The 20884-nt window shown below is 43.5% G+C and overlaps 3 protein-coding genes across 3 annotated transcripts, besides 28 other annotated features; 1 reads left to right on the top strand and 2 right to left on the bottom strand.

Annotated features, from left to right (window-relative positions):
- The first annotated feature begins 412 nt into the window (after positions 1-412).
- Positions 413-442: a microsatellite.
- A 503-nt stretch (positions 443-945) lies between these two features.
- Positions 946-969: a microsatellite.
- Positions 970-2488: 1519 nt separating this feature from the next.
- Positions 2489-2524: a microsatellite.
- Positions 2525-2630: 106 nt separating this feature from the next.
- Positions 2631-2671: a microsatellite.
- Positions 2672-3057: 386 nt separating this feature from the next.
- Positions 3058-3090: a microsatellite.
- A 215-nt stretch (positions 3091-3305) lies between these two features.
- Positions 3306-3325: a microsatellite.
- Positions 3326-3341: 16 nt separating this feature from the next.
- Positions 3342-3377: a microsatellite.
- An 85-nt stretch (positions 3378-3462) lies between these two features.
- Positions 3463-3484: a microsatellite.
- An 84-nt stretch (positions 3485-3568) lies between these two features.
- Positions 3569-3594: a microsatellite.
- Positions 3586-6894, top strand: PVX_079775 (hypothetical protein, conserved; the record flags this gene model as incomplete). The annotated part of the gene is made up of 2 exons (XM_001613613.1): positions 3586-6676; positions 6808-6894. The coding sequence occupies exons 1-2, from the start codon at positions 3980-3982 to the stop codon at positions 6892-6894; spliced, it is 2784 nt and encodes a 927-aa protein (XP_001613663.1). The 5' UTR covers positions 3586-3979.
- Positions 3595-3643: a microsatellite.
- Positions 3603-3625: a microsatellite.
- Positions 4224-4263: a microsatellite.
- Positions 4568-4606: a microsatellite.
- Positions 4835-4875: a microsatellite.
- Positions 4876-4895: a microsatellite.
- Positions 5073-5104: a microsatellite.
- Positions 6294-6314: a microsatellite.
- A 914-nt stretch (positions 6895-7808) lies between the features above and the next one.
- Positions 7809-7839: a microsatellite.
- Positions 7840-7934: 95 nt separating this feature from the next.
- Positions 7935-7964: a microsatellite.
- A 26-nt stretch (positions 7965-7990) lies between these two features.
- Positions 7991-8102: a microsatellite.
- Positions 8103-8736: 634 nt separating this feature from the next.
- PVX_079780 (cell cycle regulator protein, putative) lies at positions 8737-11109 on the bottom strand. Its single transcript, XM_001613614.1, has 6 exons — positions 10803-11109; positions 10377-10456; positions 10118-10215; positions 9722-9855; positions 9525-9592; positions 8737-9431 (listed from the first exon to the last, which is right to left on the bottom strand). Exons 1-6 carry the CDS (start codon positions 10878-10880, stop codon positions 9350-9352), a joined length of 540 nt encoding a protein of 179 aa, XP_001613664.1. The 5' UTR covers positions 10881-11109; the 3' UTR covers positions 8737-9349.
- Positions 11110-12666: 1557 nt separating this feature from the next.
- PVX_079785 (hypothetical protein, conserved) lies at positions 12667-19894 on the bottom strand (the record flags this gene model as incomplete). Its single annotated transcript, XM_001613615.1, has 11 exons — positions 19828-19894; positions 19545-19663; positions 16423-19013; positions 16179-16241; positions 15583-15978; positions 15337-15428; positions 14708-15202; positions 14350-14538; positions 13680-14045; positions 13401-13499; positions 12667-13230 (listed from the first exon to the last, which is right to left on the bottom strand). The coding sequence occupies exons 3-11, from the start codon at positions 18887-18889 to the stop codon at positions 12667-12669; spliced, it is 4731 nt and encodes a 1576-aa protein (XP_001613665.1). The 5' UTR covers positions 18890-19013; positions 19545-19663; positions 19828-19894.
- Positions 13517-13543: a microsatellite.
- Positions 15103-15144: a microsatellite.
- Positions 16169-16195: a microsatellite.
- Positions 16432-16457: a microsatellite.
- Positions 16796-16831: a microsatellite.
- Positions 17609-17636: a microsatellite.
- Positions 19185-19382: a repeat region.
- Positions 19895-20222: 328 nt separating the features above from the next.
- Positions 20223-20259: a microsatellite.
- The last annotated feature ends 625 nt before the right edge of the window (positions 20260-20884 follow it).

The following is a 20884-nucleotide window of genomic DNA, read 5'->3' on the forward strand; positions in this document are numbered from 1 at the left end:
TTTCTAAATTTCTCAGCTCCTCCTTCAGAATGGCAATTTCGCTTTTTTCCTCATGGTACTTCTTTTCATACTTATCGCTTTTTTTTTTTTCTTCCTTCAGTTCTGCTTTGAGTGATTCCAAAGCGGAGTGCAACTTGTGTAGTTCGTGCTCGAGGTCTCTCCGCGTCGTCACCGCTTCGTCCTCCTCGCTGGGATTATCCGATCGGTTGTCCTGCCTCACCTTGGAGGCCCCATCCTTTTGAAGCTCCCCGCCTCTGTTATCGCCCACCTGGCGCAGCTTCTCCTCCTCGTTCTTCATCTGCAGTTCCGTCTCCAGAAGTTTTACCCTATTTTTGAGATGATAAATTTCTCTATTTCTCGATTTTACCATTTTGCTTAAATTGCTGTCCTTCCTCACGGAGCCTCCATTTTTCGTCTGCACATCCCCGCTTAGGGTATCCCCATCTGGGTCAACGTTACACAACGTATTCTCCCGGTTGAGAAGTTCACTTTGAGCGCTTTCACATTCTGAGATGTCACCGGTGGACTCCTTCTGCTCCTTAATATCGTTGATCATCCTCAGTTCGTTCAATTTTCTGATTTCCATTTCGTACTCATTTAGCCGTTTCTTCAGGTGCCTTATTTCTGTGTTTTTCTGTTCCACTAGGAGTTCGTCCCGAATAGGGGATTCCTTCCCAGTTTGCGGCTCCCCGTCAGTATTATTCTCCCCCTCTCCACCGCTATCCTTCCTCATGCGGTCTATCTCCACTTTGAACTCTTTACATAAATTCTTGTAGTAGGACAATTCTTTTCCTAACGACATGGTATGTTCGTTGATTAGGCTGCTCCCCATTTGGCATAACTTCTTTTCCTTTTTCTTAATTTTGTCAATTTCAAAATCGTCAAATGATTTCGTCCTGTTAAAGGAGGAGAAGTCGTCACTTGTTACGTCCTCCGTGGATTCATCAAATTTGTTTTTCTTCTCATTTTGCAGCATCTCCAAGGTGAGCTTCAACTTTTTATTTTCCTTCATATAGGTCTCCTTCAACTTGCATTCCTCCTCCACTTGTTTGCTCAGTTCCGAAATTTTACGCTCGTACTGTTTGGATGATGCTGCCACGTTATACTCATTCTGAGCGGTTTGGTTTGACTCACCAGGGACTACAGCGCCTACCTGATCGGGCGTGTCGTCCCCCTCGCCGTACTCGCCGCTCAGAAACAAACTGCTGCCGATCTTTCCATCCCCTCCCTCTTTTGCCTCCAACTGAGAGTTGTTCTTTCTCTTCTCATTTACCAACTCTTTGTATCTCCTCTGCGAGTCTTCATACTTATCTGACAGCTTTTGAAAATTCTGAATGGCCTGAATCAGGTCATCAAAAATTATTTGCACTAGTGGTGTGCAGGACAGGCATAGGGACCCCTTATAGTTTAAATTGTTCAATTTTTTTCTCAACTTTTTATAGCTTAAGTTGTTGCCAGCATCGTTTGGCGCGTTGTCCAGCGACGCCTTTTCCACTGACGCCTTTTTCACTGCTGCGTTATCCACCGCCGCGTTACCCACTTTCTCACTTTTGCTGCAATCTTTATTCTCCTTCTCTGGGAAATTCCTCCCCTTTCTGCTTTCTCCACCGCTTGAATTTTTGCTCACTTTTTGGCTAGCCCCTACGGAGGATGTCCCCTGCTTTGTAAAACATTTTTTTGCTTCACTCTTTTTTATCCCCCCCTTCAAGTCACTACTTGTGCGTCCCTTCCGTGTTTCCATCTTTTTTCTCACGACGGGGGCATTCTGTTACAAGTAGGAGCTCCTGTAGAGGGTGGTTGTGGTGGTGGATCTCCTCTCTACTTTTGGCTACTTGCCACTTTGCACGTCCAATTTGTTAGTACGCTGGGGGGGATCCCCAAATGGAGAGGTATGTCCCGTAAATAGAAGAACACACTGCTCGCGAGTGCTACTCCTACGAGGTACTCCCCACGAGTCAGTGAGACGCGAGCGCTCCTACGTGCCAATTTTATAATTAAACGATGCGCATGGTCAACCCAGATGATGTATCATCGCATCTTCAAAAGGGGAAAAAAAAAAAAAAAAATTCTTTTTCAAAATAATTTCCAAAAAAAGCTTGCGCTTTACACATGAACAGGGCCTACTCCGATTAGCAGGTCCTCGGCCAAGTCCAGCTGAATTCTTGCCTTAAAAAATGTGCACATATGTTCGCACATTCACATATTCACTTGTGAGGGGCTTATTTGTTTAAAAAAAAAAAATGCGCAATCTTAGGCAGCAAAATCGAATGTGCAATTTTGCACAAATTTGCAAGTTGGGGAAACTAACGGGTGGAAGCATGCGGAAAGGGCGGAACGAGTGGAAAAAAAAAATTCCAAAAAGTGGGGAGAAAAACAAACGGCGCGAAAATTTATGGAGAATAAAAAAGAAGCCATTTAGAACGCCCGCAAAATGGTGCCACTTACACGAAAGGAAAAATGACATTTTGAGTGTCCTTTTTTTTTTTTTTTTTTTTTTTTTTTTCCCAAGTGGAAAATTCTTAGGACATACTGCGTGGTGTACTTAAAAAGTATTTTTTCCGGAGGGAGGGGAAAAAAAAAAAATATGATGTCACTTTATTTTTTCCCTCGGGATGTACTTTCCCCGAATGTGTAAGACATTTTCTCTTTCGTAAATTTTTTAGGAAAGTGTAAAGACTCCCGTCACGTTTGTTTCGCTTCTTCCACTTTTTCATCATCCCATTTCGCGCCTTGAAAAGGACGGCATTTTCTGCTAGCACCATTTGAAAAATCAGCCTTAACGTGTAGAGGAGCGCCGCCCGCTGACAATGGCGCAAATATAAAAAAAAGGGTAAAAACTTAGACAATTTTTGGTGCAAACTTTATTTAAAGATTTCCCTATATGAGTTGTTCTCTCGCATTTTCAATCACATTAATCACACTTTTCGTTCGCGAAGATTTCCTCTTTCACGTAACTGTATATGGAAAAAATTGGCAGCCCATGGAACGCTTGCAAAATGGGGGGAGCACCCCAGTTGGGAGTCCCCTCCCCCATTTTTTTCTTCATTCCTCTTTCCACTTTTCCTATTATGTGGATAAGAAATGAGTTAGCAAAAGTGGCTCCTCTACATATTAACCCCACAACGATTAAAACATACCGCACGGTGAAGCAGCGGCACAACCGTTTCTCTACGAAAAGGCGAAAGGGGACAAAACCAATCCCCGGGGTTGTAACATCTGAGCACAGTTTGACATGCACACAAGTCCTCCCTTCTTGTTTATGAACCTGTTGTATGCAAATTCTGGAAGCGCGAATTAAATGTTGTCTCGAAAATGTTTTGCTGGTGAGGAAATGTCAATCGCCCAATTTGTGCAAACAGGGGCCAAAGCATCTCAATCGTAGAGGGTACAAAGTCCCAAACGTACGGCATACTCATGTGCACCTCGTGTACTAGCCAACGAAGCGCCCCTCTCAGTGCACTTCTTTTCCGTTTTGATATAGGCACAAATGAAGGCGAACCGGTTAGCAGCATAGGAAAGGTTTCTTCTCTTCGTTTAATTTAACGGGACGCCGCTCCCATTTCGCGTCAGCCAGCACGCGAAAGGTTTACTCTTCATAAGGCGCTCCCTTTACCTGAACTGTGCAGAAAAGAAGATGGGCGAATTGGTCATAATTTTCTCCCCCATCGAATCACACGTGTGGCAATAACATGTTGCTGTTTTGCCTCTACACGTGACGGTAACTCACTGAGAGAAACACTCCCCTCCCTATGTGGGCCAAAACACCGATATGCTTCTCGAAAGATAAACTCTCACACCTGTATACATCTGCAGCGTACAAACTGTAGAGGGGAACCCCCACTCAACTGATGAGGCCATACCTCCCCCACTTCCACTCCTCCAAGGGGGGTCAAACAAATTGGCCTCTCCCCCCCCACAACAAGATGAAAAGTGAAGCCCCAGTTTGGATACACCCTACCGATGAAGTGGATGCCAAAAAATGAGTGTAGCTTCCCTTTTTCTCACCCCCCTAAAGGGTAAACTACTCAACAAAGTGAAAAACGACAAAGGGTACCTCCTGTACAGCACGGTGGCCAAACGGTTTGGAGAACTTCACCAGCCAAGAACAACAAGCGAAAAGAAGAGTCACCTCGAAATGATTGACGAGGTGTACTTTGACATGGCGGACGCGATGAAAGAAAAGAACAAACTAGAAATGGAAGAATATAGCAGCCTGCATAGAAACATTTCCGAAATTATTTTGAGCCACAACACATCTAAGAAGAGCGAAGTTGTGAAGAACATAATGAGGTACTGCATCGAGTTGAGCAGAAGTAGCAAAACGGACGATCAAGGAAGTGGAAATAAGAAGAAAAAAAAAAAAGGGGGAGACCCGAACGAAGTGCAACTAACGGAAGAGGAAAAAAAAAAAGACGTCCTGGACATCATCAAGTGCAACATAAAGGAGCACTCCAGCCAGTTCAACTCCTGCGAAATAGGAATCATCCTCAAGTGCCTCCTCAAAATTAGAGTGAACGACCCATGCATGGTAAACACACTACTGCAACACTATTTTAGACGAAATGTGAAGTTCTCTCAGTATGGGTCTTTATACGTACTGTACGCTTTTGCCAAGTTGAAGCTTCTCCCGGAGCATGAAAATAATTTCAAACTGTTGTGCTCAGATATTGTGAAAAAAATTAACAATTTTGAGTTCAAAAATTTATGCCTTATTTGTAACTACTTGTCTTCGCTGTACAATTTTAACAGATTTTACATCCGAAATGTGGTGCAGCAGATATGCTCACACCTTACTGGGAAAGACTCACAGAGGGAAAACCCCCCTGAGGGAGACGCAGGCGTATACCCCGATTCAGCGTGGTGCCCTGATTCGATTCACTACGTGGCGAATGCATGTGCTAGGGTTAACCACTTGAACAAAGAACTGTTTCATTTTTTGAAGAACAAAATTGAAGAGAAAGCCGCGTACTTCTCCATAGACCAGCTGGTTTCCCTAACAAACGCGTACAGCAAATTTAAAAGTGCGGAAGAGGCAAACTTCTTAACGTTATACATACGCATAGCAGAGGAATTAATAAATAAATCGTATCTGCTCAAACCAAGACATTTGAGCGTTTTAGCCAATTCGTTTAATAACGCATGTGTGTTGCACGAGGAACTGTTTCATATCATCACACAAAATAGCCTACACCTTTTGGGTTCTTTTGAACCGAAGCAGATCGTAATGATAATACATGCGTATGTAAATATTGGCTTGTCAAATAATGCACTTCTAGAATCCATCTGGAATACTGCCTCGGTATTTATTGAGGAATACACCCTGCAGGAGTTGTCCATGCTGTTGCAGGCCTATACGAAGAGTTCACAACACCGGCAGGATTTCTTCCTCCAACTGAGCCGAAAAATTTATTCCCTCATTACGACGTCTTATCCATTTTTGGAGCAAAATGGGAAGGCCAATTCTATAACGTACACTTATAAGAAGTACGTTCAAATGATCGAAAAGGCCAAGGGGGTTCTCAATTTAACTCCAGAAAGGACCACCTCAGAAGAGCTCTTCTCCATTTTATACCTTTTGATTAATCACCAATATTTTTGCAGTTATGTGGATAACCTCTCAACTGTGGTGGGTGCCAAACAGGATTGTCCTCTCCATTCGGGGGGGCACACCCAAAGTGGGAGCCCCCCAAAGGGACCACCAACAGGGAATGAAATGAATCGAAGCAAACATCTTATCAGCTTTGAAGGACACACGTTGGAGGGCGAAAAGGACGAGTCACACGCTTTTGCGACCAGAACGGTGGGGATGGAAGAAGTTACTCACATTAAGCATTGCAGTGGCCATAACAGTGAGACGTCTCCTTTGACCCCAACCCTATCTGGTAAAACCAAAAGGCAGAATGGTGTCGATCCAAATGAGCATCCCAACCCTGACAGGGGTGACACCCAAGTGAAACATCTCCATGAGAGTGGCTCCCCTAGTGGAAACAACCCCCCGTCCGAACTACCCAAAATGAACTACTCTAACTGCTCAGTTAGCCACCCCCTAGAAACAGACCAAATGGAACAACTGCTTATAACCCACCTGAGCAAGGACATAAATTCCACCTTGGTATGCTCAATAATTTATTCCCTAATTAAAGGGAACTGCTTGCTCCAGTACGACTTGCTCATCTGCCTATCCAAATTAGCCCTCATCTTTCTCAAGCAGTTTAAAAGTTCCGAGCTAGCCAATGTGTGTTCCGCTCTCTCAGAGGCTTACGTACGTGCCTCGGATGAAAATAATAGGCAGAATGAACTCATAGCGAAACGGCAAAATGGGAGGGACTCTTTGGATACCGCTGACGAGGGAGCTGCTCCGTCTGAAACTACCTCAACATTGAGAGTGCACCCCCCCAATGGGAAAAACAAAACGGAGAAGAACGCACCAACCTACGATGAACAGCTCTACAATTCGTCCAAGCAATACTTAACCATGTGCATCCTCTTTTTCGATAACGTGCAATCCCATTTGGGAAAGAAAAAAAGTTCCTTTACCGATGTGCACAGTACGTACAAATTGATAACTGCCTTTGGGGGGCTGCGGATGAGCAAGTACTCCTCCATCTCTTTGCATTTATTTAGGCTCTCTCTCCTGGAGATTAAGCAGCTGTCCTATTTGCCCCTCCAGAAGATGGTAATTCGTGAGCGCAGCAGCGGTGCAGACAACGCGATACCACCCGGTTTTGCAGTGCCATTTTTGCAGTGCCCTTTTTACACTTCATCGCTAGTAAAATGGTCCCACTTTTTTCGAACCCCGTCCCACAGGCAAACGCGTTCATGCAGATGAACGTCTACAATGAAGACGTCTATGCGTTTATAAACAAAATACAGAAGACGAAACGGAACAAGTGACCGGGTTAACCCGCGTGAATGCGCGTTATTGGGGGACCCCTTTTTTTAAAGTACCCCCTTTTTTTTGTGAACAAATCTGAGTAGCACTTTTTACGACCACCCTCTTGGCCGTTTTTTCCTAATTTATAGCGTGCCTTTGCAAGTAGGTAGCCTGCCAAGAAAATTCCCCTCTCATGTGCACATATCTGCGCTAAGATATTTTCACAGATGTATCACCCGATTTAATTATTCCCATTGTACATCGCCCCAAATGAACGTGATGCCCAACAATGGAAGGGCGCCCTGCGGAGGTGCCCAATTTTACTCCCCCTGCACATTTGTCTGCCTCATTTTTTTTGTGTAAAAAAAACTGAATCACCCATTTTGAGTTAAATCTACAAAGAAAATTGCAACATCGTCATGTGAGCTGAGCAAATATTCGGTAAAATTGCCAACTGGTCTGTTCCCTCACTTTGCAAAGTCCATAGGGGCACCATTTCGTACACGCAAAGTAGGAAGCGACCTTTTACGAGAGCATACCAAATGAAATGATTCCATAGGGAAAATGCACCGCACGGTTCTATTTGCTTTGACTGTTGCAACCGTTTCGCAGTCTCTTTCAGCGTTGTATGCATGATTCATCCGCTTGATGGTGCCTTCACTTTGTACACGCATATTCGCACAGTAAAATTCGTTTATATATCCGTCCTGTGACCCCCTTTTGTGTGCCTCTTAAGCATGGGCAGTTCTTTTTAGCCTCTACAACTGTAGTGCCCCAATTTGGTGTACTCTCCACATCACACTATCATTTCCTTTTCAACACGTTGGACAGTTCCACAAATGGTAAGTTCGCTCCAATGGAAGCACGCACAAAATGGTTCGAAGCTTTAGTGGGAAAGCAAACCAAAGAGATGTACACCCTTTTGGTCGTCCCTATTTTAATTTCCTTTCCGTTCTCCCCTGTCCCTTGTGCATTCCTATTCTACAATGTAAGTTATTTTTAAATCTGGATGACCGGTACTTAAAGCGTGTAGGGGAAAAAAAAAAAATGTACATTCGTGCAAATGCAGAAAGAAGGGGATCCTTCCACGGACCCAATCAAATGTATAACCCCCCATAACCACGTACTTGGCTACCCCCCTATGTAGGATACATTTTGACTTCCGCACGACGTGGGGCCTCTTCCCATCGAGGCAAATGGTCATATGCATTTTTTTGTACCCTCCTTTACTGAAAAGGAATGTAATGCGGTTTATAAAAAAAATTGGAAATTTTGCACTAACCAATTTGACACATGTAGGTCAAAAAAAAAAAAAACTTACCGCCAAAGAGTATTCCCCCCCAATGGGATTTTTCCTCGTATGGAGATTTATGCCCAGGGAGCGCAAAAATCATTTGTGTGGTTTGCACGCCAGTACAAATAAAAAAAACGAACAGCACAAACATATAAGTTCGGATAACACCCACTGCACGTAAGCAGCACATGAAGCTAATCCCATTTGTTGCAAAAAAAAAAAATTGAGACGGCGACGGGACTCGAACCCGCAATCTTCGGTTCCGAAGACCGACGCCTTATCCATTAGGCTACGCCGTCGCTATTAGCATTTCTACAACGTGAGCTCTGTATCGGATTTTTAATGGCCCCAAACAGGGCTACTCCTCATTTGATACGTATACTTCACATTGTAAGGAGGAAATTTAAAGCCAATTGTGGCTTCACTTGCTTTTAAAAAAAGGCTCCTTTTTTTTTTGGTGCGCGTTTGTTCGTACGTTGGCCAAATTTATGCCCCTTCGGGGCGCTCCTCAACAGCCCGCAGGGAAATTTCGGCGCTGGCCAGCACAACGACGGTTTGCCCATCCCGTAAATGGTTTATATGCGAATTTTATCACATTAAAATGGAAGATAGCGAAATGGGGCCAAATAAAAGGTGAAAAAATAAACGTCGAAGCAAAATGATAGCGCGAAAATAAAGTGTGAAAGGCACGAATTGTTTGGCGCAAAATGCAGGGGAAAATGACAAGGCGAAAATTCCCACCCCCGCTGTCGACAAAGAACCAAAGTTAACGAATTCGCAACATTTGCATTAAAATGAAGAACAAATGACTTAAGCTGAAGAAGGAGAAGAAAAAAAAAAAAAAAAAAAAACATATTCCCAAATTTAATCTCTAAAGGAACATACCTTTAACGAAAACAAACACCATCCGAATATGTAGTTACACATATAACGCTGCATAAATTTTAAAAGAGGAAATCTGGCACAAATGCCTCTCACCCCATTTGATGCGTTACAAAATAGTGCTTCGAAAAAACGTGATACAAACGAATCAAATAAAAGCAGCTGCGAGGAGATGATCAAAGCTGCCAGGAGCTACAAATGACCGCCCGTATGTTGATGCCTCCTTTTTTCTTCTATTCAGGACGGCGTGCACACCCCAGGAGGGTTATCCAATCCGCTGAGCGCAACCCCCGCCACAACTAATTCTCAATTTTGCAATTCCACAAGCCATCATTCAGGTAATGTATATTTTCAATGCAGATATCCTTGTTCACCTCCAAGCTGAAGGGGAAAGAAACAAAAAAACGATTATGTATGATGGGCACAAACGGAGTGCTAAGAATGAGTTATAGTCTCACTGGTTATTATGCATACATTTCCTTAGACGACATGGTAGTTATTCCTAGGGCACACGCGAACTCTTTGTCCTCCGCTCGAATTTGCTACGGTAAAAAAGGGGAAAAAAAATGGAACTGACAAGCTGCTCAGAAATGCGCCCATCTAACTACATGCTCTTTCATACATGTACATATATATATACACCCTTGATGGCTATGTACATGTATCCTTACGACCACCGTGTTTGATTCCACGTCGTCTAGCTTCCCACCGGGGGATGTAACTCCAGGACACATTATATTCGACCCACGCAGGACGTTTTTTATGGCTCCCTTGTCAACTTGTATCTGTGGCATCATGAAGGGGTCTACACGGGGGGGAGCGGCATAAATATGATTATAAGCACATGTGCAGGTAAAAGCGGCTAAGAAGTGGAGCCTACAAAGAGGGTCTATGCGGTGGAGACTGGGGGCGCTGGGAGCGGATCCTATAAAAACGCACGCGTACGGATGCAGCTAACTTTTTATGCGCCCCATTTGATGGACCCGCCCCGTAAGCGAAAAAAAAAAAAAAAAAACATCTCTAAAAAAAAAATCATCGCTAATAAAAACACTCCATTTGCTTCTCACATTTGTGCACTAATTTTAAGTTGGGCATCCAAGGACCATTCCTTATTTGAAAAAAGAGCAACTCATTGTTCCCAATAATTACAGTCACGTGGTTTATGCTATAAAAGGGTGAAAAGTAGTTGGGGGTTGACGGACCAGCATATGCACACTTGTTACGTTTCCATGTGTACGGACCATTTGGCTAAGTTAATAACGATAATAAAAAAAAACGAACAGAGTGGTGGTGACCATTTTGATTTCCACTCCCTTTTTATGGTACCATTTTCCTAAAAAAAGGGGCCCCTTTTTGGGAAATATATCCTCAATGAAATCTTCTAATTTGGGATATTGCTTTAAAATCTTCGGGGGGAAAAAGGAATTAAATTTACGTGTAAGTTTTGCCTCTAAATGAGCGCGCGACGGGGTGGCCGTGAGGAGGGGAATCCGCAGGGCACCACGTACAACGGGTACGGATAGAACCACCATGGAACTTTCATAAAAATGGGAAGGAACTAATGTAGAAGCACAGGTAGGCGCGCAACTTCGTTAGATCTGCATCAGCACATCTGCGCCAGCACATCTGTATCAACACATCTTTACAGCGGATGTGTTGACGCGGAACGCCCACGCCTGCAGTCGAACTGAAACGTAGCAAGCGCAAATGCTCTTTTTTCCCTTTTTTCGACAGCGCCAAAAGGGAACATACCGTCGCTTTGATACTCCTCTGAACTGAGGACTTCATCAAATTCTGGGAAGAAATATTGTCAGCGCAAAATCCCTTCATGGTTTTCAAAAGTATCTGTTAACGCTTCTAAGCAGAGTTTTAGGAGTAGGCCCAAGCTTTATAAATGGCACAAATTGGCGCGCTCAAAAATGTAAAAAAAAAAAAAAGTTATCATAAAGTGATCCCACACTATTGCAATCTATCGCTAACGATCGCTGAACTTCTCAAACTGTCGCTGACTATTGCTGACTTTCTCGAACCCCCCTGCGACTGCTTAAATTTTTTTCTTGCCCCTGAAACACGTTAGAATAATTTTACCTCCCAAGAAAAAGTGTCATAACCCCAGAGGAAATAAAAAAACCCGTGCTAACTTGATCAGCTTAGCGGAGGGAGATGGTGCGGGGGGTGGTCACCTACTACAGCTACTGTTACTACTCCTTTGTATAACTTCCTATGCACAGTTACTTCGAACGCAGTGCGCGTCGTATTTTTTTTAAAAGGGGGGAGGCAGTAAATCTTCGCTGTGCTCAAATGTAAGCAGTATGAACTGTACGTAAGTTGACAATCCCTGACGCGTTCGCAGAATGGAAAAATGAGAAACGCTGCATATGTTTTAACATAACCTAATTGAAAAAAAAAGTTTCTTAAAAATGGCACAAAAAAAAGGAAACGCGAAAGGAAAGGAAATATAAAAAGTGTAAAAAGAGTTGTATGTAAAAAGTGCACAATTCCAGGGGTAGTAAAAAAATTGAGCATGTGAAGAGCCGTTCGCCCTCTTCTCCAGTAGGTGTATACATGTACCGCCCAGATGACGCATATGCACATGTGTGTACGGAGGGCCCACTGTTCGTAAACCCTCAGGATGGTTCCCGGGCGGGAATAAAGCGTGCACTGAAGGGGAGTACTCAAAGGGTGTACTGAAGGGACGTACTGAAAGGGCCTACTGAAAGACTACCGCGAGGGGGAGAATAAATACCCCCCCTTAACTAATTACTCATTTCGCTATTTAATAAATTAACACCAAAAAAAGGAAGGCAAAATGGGGTACCATAAAAATAGTGAAAAACGAACGGGCGAAAATGGAAAACGCGCAATACACAAACACACACACTTGTTTCTTCACGTGTGAGCGTTTTGCTGCGCGAGGGGGACGTACTAAAAAGTGCGAATTTAAAAAGGGGGCGAATGGCAAACGACGAATGGCAAAGTGACGAACGACGAATGACGAATTGCAAACGACGAAGCGACGATCTCTTGGAGAATCGCCGAGGCATTAAAAACGAGCAATGTGAGAGTTACAAAAAACACAACCGCACAAATATCTGAATGGAAAAAAAAGGGCAATAGCGATAATAGTAGCGATATAATAGCGATAAAATAGCGCAATAATAACGATAAAATAATCAAAAAAAAACAAAGGGAAACACACAAAAAACAGAATGGTCTATGTAACGAATGCTGCATGGGTTAGATAAACGCACGCGTTTATGCAAGTGTGCCCATCCGTACACATAACCTTGCAGATTCCAGATGGGCGGGGGAGGGGTAGAAGAAGAATATTCTTCTCCATTCGTTGGAACAAATTGGAGGGAAGTGGAATGTTTGTAGTTCCTAATGGGTGTACAAAACCCACAGGTTGCGAATTTGATTATTCTGTTCTTCCGCTTTTCAAGTGTGCATATGCATGTGTAGAAATCCGCACGGGAAATATACACACCCACTTCTTCACATGCTAACCATTTTTTTTTCACTTCCTTCTCGTTTGAAATGATGGGACCACAGAAAAGGTTCGCCTTGGTCAAGTGGGAGGAAAGGAACAAAGTTTGTCACTTGTCCTCCTCTTCACTTAGGCCTTCTCTTCGTCGACACTTTGCTTCTCTTCACTGGTATTTTCATCGGAATTCTTTTCGTTTTCCTTATTCTGTTCATGCTCACTCTGGTTATCATTTCCCTTGCCATTGTCGTTGCTGCTTCCACTTCCGCCTCCGCTTCCGTTCCCACTTCCACTTCCATCGCCACTACCATCACCACTACCGTCGCCGCCTCCCTCTCCACTGCCACCACCGTTGCCATTACCGCTACTTCCGTTTTCCTCGGGCTCCTCCACGTCGTCCATTTTAGACTTATCACTGAGTGAACACATAGTCATCGGCAAATGATGCGAAATGAAAAACGACGTCGGAGTTTTAAACGAATCTGCATTTATGTCCATTTTATTACATTCTAAGTTTTCCAAAAGTTTGGACAAAATTCCATCCTCATTTAAGTCTTGCATAGACCTCAACTGACTTTTCACGTCATCATTCGATATCATCCTCCCTTCGATTATTTTGGCGAATGCGTTCAGGTTCACTTCTACTTTGTTCAGGTAGTCCAGGAGTCCTATTCTGTGTTTTATTCCTTCCACGATCTGGGGAGAATACACGGGGGGGAGTTACTCATGTGGGGGGTCGCGGTGGCCCAAAGGCATACATGACCATGCAGGGAAGCACTAATGAAAGATAGCAAACAGGCAAGAAGGCGCACAAAGAGGCACCCACGAATGATGCCACAATCGCGCGTAGGCCACCACTCCCTTACCTTCTTCTGTATCAGCTTCTTATTCTGCTTATTCTCATTTTTCCATTCTTCCCTTATTTGGTTAAGTGAGAACTCCAGATCCGCGTCCCACTTCATGTCCTTCAAAGGGGGAAAAGGAAATCGCACATGGGGGAGCCGATCTGTGCATTTGACATCGGCGGGGGGTTTTACCACCACCACTCACTCGATTGTGCATCTTTACGTCATCAGACGTAGCACTATATGGTGTTATTTTATTTATTTATTTATTTATTTTTTTTTTTTTTCCCTTTTTTTTACCTGAATCAAGCTCTCCACCGTCATCCCAGCCGGGTCGAACTTATTCTCGGGGGGCTCCCCAATGTTCGGAATGGAAATGTCATCAACGTTTACGTCCAACTCGATGTTGGATTCCTTTATCTGGTCGAAGCTGAGGTGAAAATCGCTGACCGTTTTTTCACCATACAGGGAGATGAGAGAACTAACCATGTTATTAGGATCTACGTTTATCGATTCTAAAATTTCGGAGATCTTATTCCACTCCTTTATTAGCATGCTCATGCATTCGCTCTGCTTTTCCCAGTACTGGCATATCAAATTATGTTCTTCAACTTTTATTTCCCTTTCCTTTGGGCTCATTTTTGGCTTCACATTGTCTTTTTTTTTCTGTGTGCGGGGCGTCAAACGGGGGGCATATATGGGGAGTGCAATTAAGCGTGTTCACGTACGTGCACATCTGCGGACGCACGTGTCCACCCTCACAAATGCACATATTGCAAAGATTAAATAATGAATGGGGGACGAACGCACATGTGTGCGCTTTCCACTCGCTTGTTTATCCACCCACAACGCAACAATGAAACGTATTTTTATTTTTTTTTTGCAATTCCCCCAATGGGGAGCCACTCAATTGTAACTGCTCCACGCGCTACGACTTTTCACTCACATTTTCTCGCCCATCTCCACCTACCATTTCCCCTTCCTTGGAGGTGCCCTCCGCATTGGCCTCCGCAAATCTTTTCTTAATTTCTGAATTTATTTGGTTCCCTAGCAAGGCTATCAATTTGAGGATCATTTTTTTTCGCTTCTCGTTGAAGACTTCTTTAATTTCTTCCTTTTCCATGCTCTTTAGGATGTACTTGTAGTAGTTGTTCGAAACCTGCGGGGGGGAAGCGTTTAGGGGGGAGCATTTAGGGGGGAACATTTAAGGGGGAAACCGCTGAAGGGTGTAATCGCCGGGCGGGTAACTTCAAAAGGTGAAATCGCTGGATGGTTAACTTCCATTCGGGTGTCCCACCCTTAGGCATCGCTCCTCATTCGCAGCTCACCGTGTGGGCCAGACTCATCAACTTCGCGCTGTTATTCTTCCCAGCCAACTGGGAGTAATCTATGGGGTCCATGGTGTAGCTCTCGAAGGGGTTCGGAATGTCATATTTTTCGAGCAACCCAGTAACGTGCTGAATTTTTTTTAACTTAATTTCTGTAGCATTTTTTACTTTATTTGAATCCAAAACGACTTTGTTATTTGGTTCGCTTTTCTTCTCCTGTCTCAGTCTCGTTTTGGGCTCATCAAATATCGAAGCCCTTTTTTTCTCCGCAACGCTTTTGTCAATTTTTAAATTTCTTAATTCTTCCGATAGGATGTGATCTTCTATTTTTTTATTTAATTCCTTTTCACTATCTTCCCCCTTCAGGGATTTACTTTTGTTTTCATTTTTCCCTTGCGATTTGTTTTCCTGGTCCCCTTGGGACAGCTTAAACTTGACGCTCAGCGACGACCCGCTTTTGTTTCTGAGCGACGTCCCCCTGATTATGGACTTGAGCTGTGCAGAAGAGGTGGTGCAGGTACCAAAAAAAAAAAAAAAAAGAAAGAGAACCGCCAAATGTGTAAAACGAATAGGTATACATTTGTGTAGGCGCCACGACGACGAATGGATGGATGGGTGGGTGGATAGACGGATGTGCATAACGCCGATTCACCACAACGCTGCATTACATTTTTATCGTTTTCTCCTCCGCTTAGGGACTCCTTCGACTTTTCCAGCGACTCTGCGAAAGGGGGGAAAAAAAATTAACAGTGAGCAACGCACGATGAAATGTGCAACCAAGCGGTAACGCAGAGGGAAAAAAAACTATCCCTCCCCGTTGGGGCAAGACGCATCCCACGAAGCGACTTTTTCAACGCTCACGCGCAAAGGCAAACCTTTCAACGACTCGTCGGACTCCGGAACGACACAAGACGCGATATTCGGAATGTCATCGCTCTTCTGATGGTGCGTGGTGGTTATAATGTGCTGCTTCACATTATCATTTTGATTAACGAAGAGGGGCGAAGAGGACTGCAAAGTAACGTGAGTAACATCATCATATTCACTAACCTCAACCACTGACTTTGGAATCAGTGCGTATATTTTCTCATTTAAATTTTCGTTCTTTGAGAGTGCCTTTAATGCATAGGGGTCCACTTGTTCGCTTATCGGGATGGCTGTACTATACATTTCGACTAGGGACTTCCCATAACTAACTACGTTCTTTTTTTTTTTCTTTACTTGTTTTTTGTTCTCGGCTGGCAGTCTGATGATTGTGAGCGCGCCTTTTTCTGCATCGGCGAGGGGGGCAAAGTGGGCACAGTGGAATGGGAAGCAACAGTGTAAGCTTAGTGGTATGCGAAACGATAGAGTAAGCATAATACAATGCGCACAATATGGGCATCCACGTGCCCTCCGTCGGGGCGCAACCCTTCTCGCAATTTCTCCACCCCTCAACTGTGAAGGGCGCAGATACTCCTCATGGACATACCACTTTTGGAGTCGTGTGAATAGCTCCGCTGGTAATTCCGCGTATCCTCAGGGTTCTCCATGTCTAACGGGGGTAGGGGGGTACAATGCGGGTGAGCGCGCTAAGCAGATGTGAGATTAGAAGCCGCAGGGGATATACACAAAGCTAAACACATGGGCGGCTAAACACACGGGCGGATAAACACACGGGAGGATAAACACACGGGCGGATAAACACACGGAAGGCTAAACACCCATGGGCGCACCTGAGTAGGAGACGTCGGGGTAGGCCTCCTCCCGGTACTCCTCATAAGCACAGTCCATCTGGGCCGTGCACTCCTCGTCGGGGTAATACTCCCCCGAGTAGGTCTTAAACGCAGGGCCATAGGAGCCGCTTTTTTTACTGTCCTTTGGGTAATTCATCATGGTATCGTGGTGAAGTCTCTTCACACTCCTCTCTGGGTAGTGCTTATAATTCATTTTTCGATTCGCATAATTATGTTCCTTTCTCGGGTTGTACTCATTCTCATCCGAGTCAACATCGTCGTTGGCGTTTTCGCTGATACGCTCCTCCTCGTTGTCATTCACATTTTCGTAAAAAAAATTATTCACATGGTTGCCATTATTACTATTAATATTATAATCCTCTGATGAGGGGTACCTCTGGTAGTCTTCATCATTTGGAGGATCATACATCGTGGCCTTCTTACCTTTATACGTCCCTTGCATATTATTGGAACGTTTTCTCACCTGTTTAGCGTCCTCATACTTGGGGGTACTGCCATACGGATTTACACCTGGCGGGAGATTCTTATCTCTCAGATGGTGCGTATTAGCAGCTGTATTCCCCTTGGACACTCTATTGGCACTAGCCAGGTTGACTGTATTGACATTAACCGCAGGCACGTTTGAGACGGCATCATTTGCGTTCTCCACGTTCCCGCCTCTCCCCTCACATGTCATCATATTTGCACTATCGTTACCAAATTCTGGGGACACTTTGCCCGAATCGATTGCATTATACTCGTAACTTTTCGAAGCAGCATTTATATCTGCCCGGTCAAAAAATCTCTGCTTCTCCCCCAAGCTGGCATTTCCACTCCCACTAGGAGCATTCCCCCCCCCGTCTTTCTTAAATGACTGCTTAGCGTTATTACCACCTGCACTATTGTTCACGCAACTATTGGTGGTGGCCACACCTACCACTTGGACGCAGTGATTGTATTCATCTATGGGAACGTATTCATCCTCCTCGTTACCGCCTAATGGGACACCACCTCTATCCGCTGCACTCATTCCCTTTTCATTATTGTTGGCCAAAATTTTGGGATATTTTTTACCTTCTCCTTTGGCCTCACCCAGGGAGGGGGCATTAAACTCAGCTGGGTTTTCCTTAATGCCCTCCATTCTATCCTTCATATGTGGGTCGACAAATTTAGAACCGAACTTTTTGTCAAAAGCATTTTGATGAGAAAAATTAGAGTCTATAGTACTTAGGGAAAAATTCTGGTGCTCTTTTTTCCGATTTCCATCCTTATCCACCGCGTACTTATGATGGGGCATATTTTTCTCATTTTTCGACGCATTGGGGTAATTCGCATACATGTTTCTTTTCATATTAAAGTTATGCTGTTTCAATGGGTAATTATTTGTGGCTCTTTCGTGGTCCACAACCATGTCGTCATTATGCTTCCCTTGGTTTACCCCCATTTTGGACACATTTTTTGGGTTCATCATGGAATTCTTACTTGTAGGAACATTTTTATTCCTCTGGAAGTCGTGCCCCAAACCTGTTGCTACATCGTTATCACTCATTTGGTTATTTTCGATAAAATTTTCCTCATTCAAAATTTTATCCTTTGGTGCTAGGCTCTCATTTTTATAGCTGCCCTTTCCACCCATGACGTTGTTCATATTGGGGTTACCATTCTGTTCACTCTGGTTTTTCTGGTATAGTTTGTCCCTTCCCATGTAGGAAATGGGCTGAGGTGGTAACGGTGGTGCCACCCCTTGTGTTGCTACCCCTGTTGTCCCTACCGGAACTGCCCCTTGTGGGGGATCCCTAAAATCGGCATTGCCATACTTGTTCTGATTCCTGCTCATCTTGGAGTAGTTATAATTCGCGTTATGATCATTGTTACTTTTGGTATACATTAAATTCTTCTTTCCGAAGTGATCGAAATTTTGCTTCTGACTGTGTGCCCCCTCCGCGGCGCCACCTTTCGCGCTGTTCACAACCACCTCGGTGTTGTTGCCGCCACCTCCACCTGGAACCGCCTTTAAATCGTTAAACTTGCGATGCGGAGGGTTGCCAATGGAGTTGGGGACAACACCCTTACCTGCCGCTGCATTATTCACATCGTCATACGCGGAATTCGCTTTTAAGCTATTCTCCTCATTATAGTAACCAATCCTTCGAAACTTGGATCGATCCTTCGCCAAATTGTTGTTGTCGCCATACTTCTTTTCGACGTAATTTTTGCCAATATGTTCACTCAGAACGGTGTTTTTCGGCTTGACAAATTCCTTTTCCTCATTATTGGCGGCATTTAACTTTTCGTAATAATTTTTTTTTTTCAAACTACTGCTAGCTCTGTTATAAACTTTATTTTTTATCATATTCTCTTTGTCTAAAATTTTATTCTTGACCTCTTTGTTGCTGTAACCATATATCGTTTCATCATTCATTTCCTTTCGTCTATTTCCATTAGTTGGAAAATTTGGGTTAACCATAGAATTGGAATGATTATCGCTGCTATATGTTGTGTGTGTGCAAAGGGTTTGATCAGTTCTGTCTTTTTTTATTTGCAAAATGTGGTTCACGTTTTTTTTCTTTTGTATATTCGAAAAGCTTTTCCTGTTGGGATTATGCATAGTGTTTTTTTCTTTGCCTGGCGGGGCCTACTACATGTGTGTGTGCATATATGCGTGTAGCGACGTGCACATGGGCGGAGGGCTTTTCTGTGCTCGCGGTCGGGGTGCTACACTGCGCTGTTGCGGCTCGGAGGGGCGCATACGGTGCAAAAACAAGTGCATGCGTGCAGATGTGCAGAAGGGCAGAAGCGCAGAAGCGCAGAAGCGCAGAAGTGCAGAAGTGCAGAAGCGCAGGTGTACAGGTGTACGCATCCGCACGCCGATATTCCGCTTCTCCAACGCTCGCACGCGCGGGGCCTCCCAACTGACGAAACCACAAACAAACACGCTGAAACAAATAAAAAAGGGTGAACAGTCAGAAGGCGCGGAAAACTAACTCAAATGCGCAGAACCATTAAAAGTACAATGGTTGGAAAATAAAAAAAAAATGCGCAAATGTATAAGTGCAGACATACACAATGCCGTGCATGTTCATTCACCCTCTGTGCATCTCGTAAATTTTGGCTATTCTTACTTTCCCGTCGATATGTCCGATTTTTTTGTTTATCAAAAACGTTGCAGTTTCATTTTGATATGACAAAGACATAACCGTGCCATTTAAAATGCCACTATTTTCTTTTTTCTTTTTTTAATCTGTAAAATGGGGAAGAAATGGTATCTTCAATGATGTATTTTCCTTTTTTTCCTTTTTCCTGGCGCAAATTAACATTTTTTTTTTTTTTTTTTTTTTTACATAATTACGCGTATGCAATTTTTTGCGCATACATTTGCGTTCGTTTATGCAAATATATGCGTACAGTACACTTGAACATTTTCCCTTTTCCTTTTTTTTTTTTTTGCTGGGGTTCCAGTAAAACTGCGCTTAAAAGGAAACTGAAATGAACATTCGCATTTTCACCCAGTAAAAGGATAACAAAAAAAGTGATACAAATTTGTGCTATTTATTGCGAAAAAGGAAAAGAAGAAATGCGCAAAAGGGATGCCCATATTTGCAAAAAAAAAAAAAAGCGATATGATGCGATACGCACGATGTGAGGCAATACGATTGGCAAAATATGCATACCATACGATGCGCTACGGAGTGTGAAAATTCCCCACCCCAATCCGTTCAGCAACAAATAAAAATGCTGTTCCGCGAAAAGTAAGAAATGTGAGAAAGGCATAAACAAACAGTGCTATGTCCTTAGCCCCCTTTTTTTAACCAAATTTACACGTAAAAAAATTGAAGCAAAAATGGGGAAATGAGTATATTTTTTTTATTATATTCTTCCGCCACATTTTCGTAATTTCCTCACTTTTCTGTATCCCCATATGGGATTATCTTTTTTTTTTTTTCCTTCACCCCTCTGTATGTGTGTGTGCAAAGTCCTGCCAGCATGCTTTTCCGTGGGTATTACTTTTCCCCTCACATTTCAAACTTCCCCTTAAGTCATTTGCAACGTGTAAAAATGATGTGTACACGTGTAAACTTCCGTACGATTTTATTACGTAATTTTTTATGCTTAAGAATATTTACCCCCTAACCATAAAAGGGGGAACATTCCCCCATGATGTGAGAGAGGGAAGCTGCCCCAAATTTTTTTCTCCGTACGTGCCATTACTGTCCTACTTAATTGTGATACATGATAACTGCCCTGACAATTCGCACACCTTCCCTTTTCATTTTCAAAAAAAAAAAAAAAAAGGAAATTGTCCCAACTTTAAGGTTCAATTGGCTTCCCTCAATTAAGAGCAAATGTATTCCCACAAAGTGGTAACTTCCGTGGGGTAAAATTACTGCGTGGTGTTGTGGTACACCCGCAGCACCATTCACACATTGACTAATTTACAATTTGGTTAAAGTTTTTGTAAAAA

Source organism: Plasmodium vivax, chromosome 10 (assembly GCF_000002415.2).
Source record: "Plasmodium vivax chromosome 10, whole genome shotgun sequence".
Lineage (NCBI taxonomy): Eukaryota > Apicomplexa > Aconoidasida > Haemosporida > Plasmodiidae > Plasmodium > Plasmodium vivax.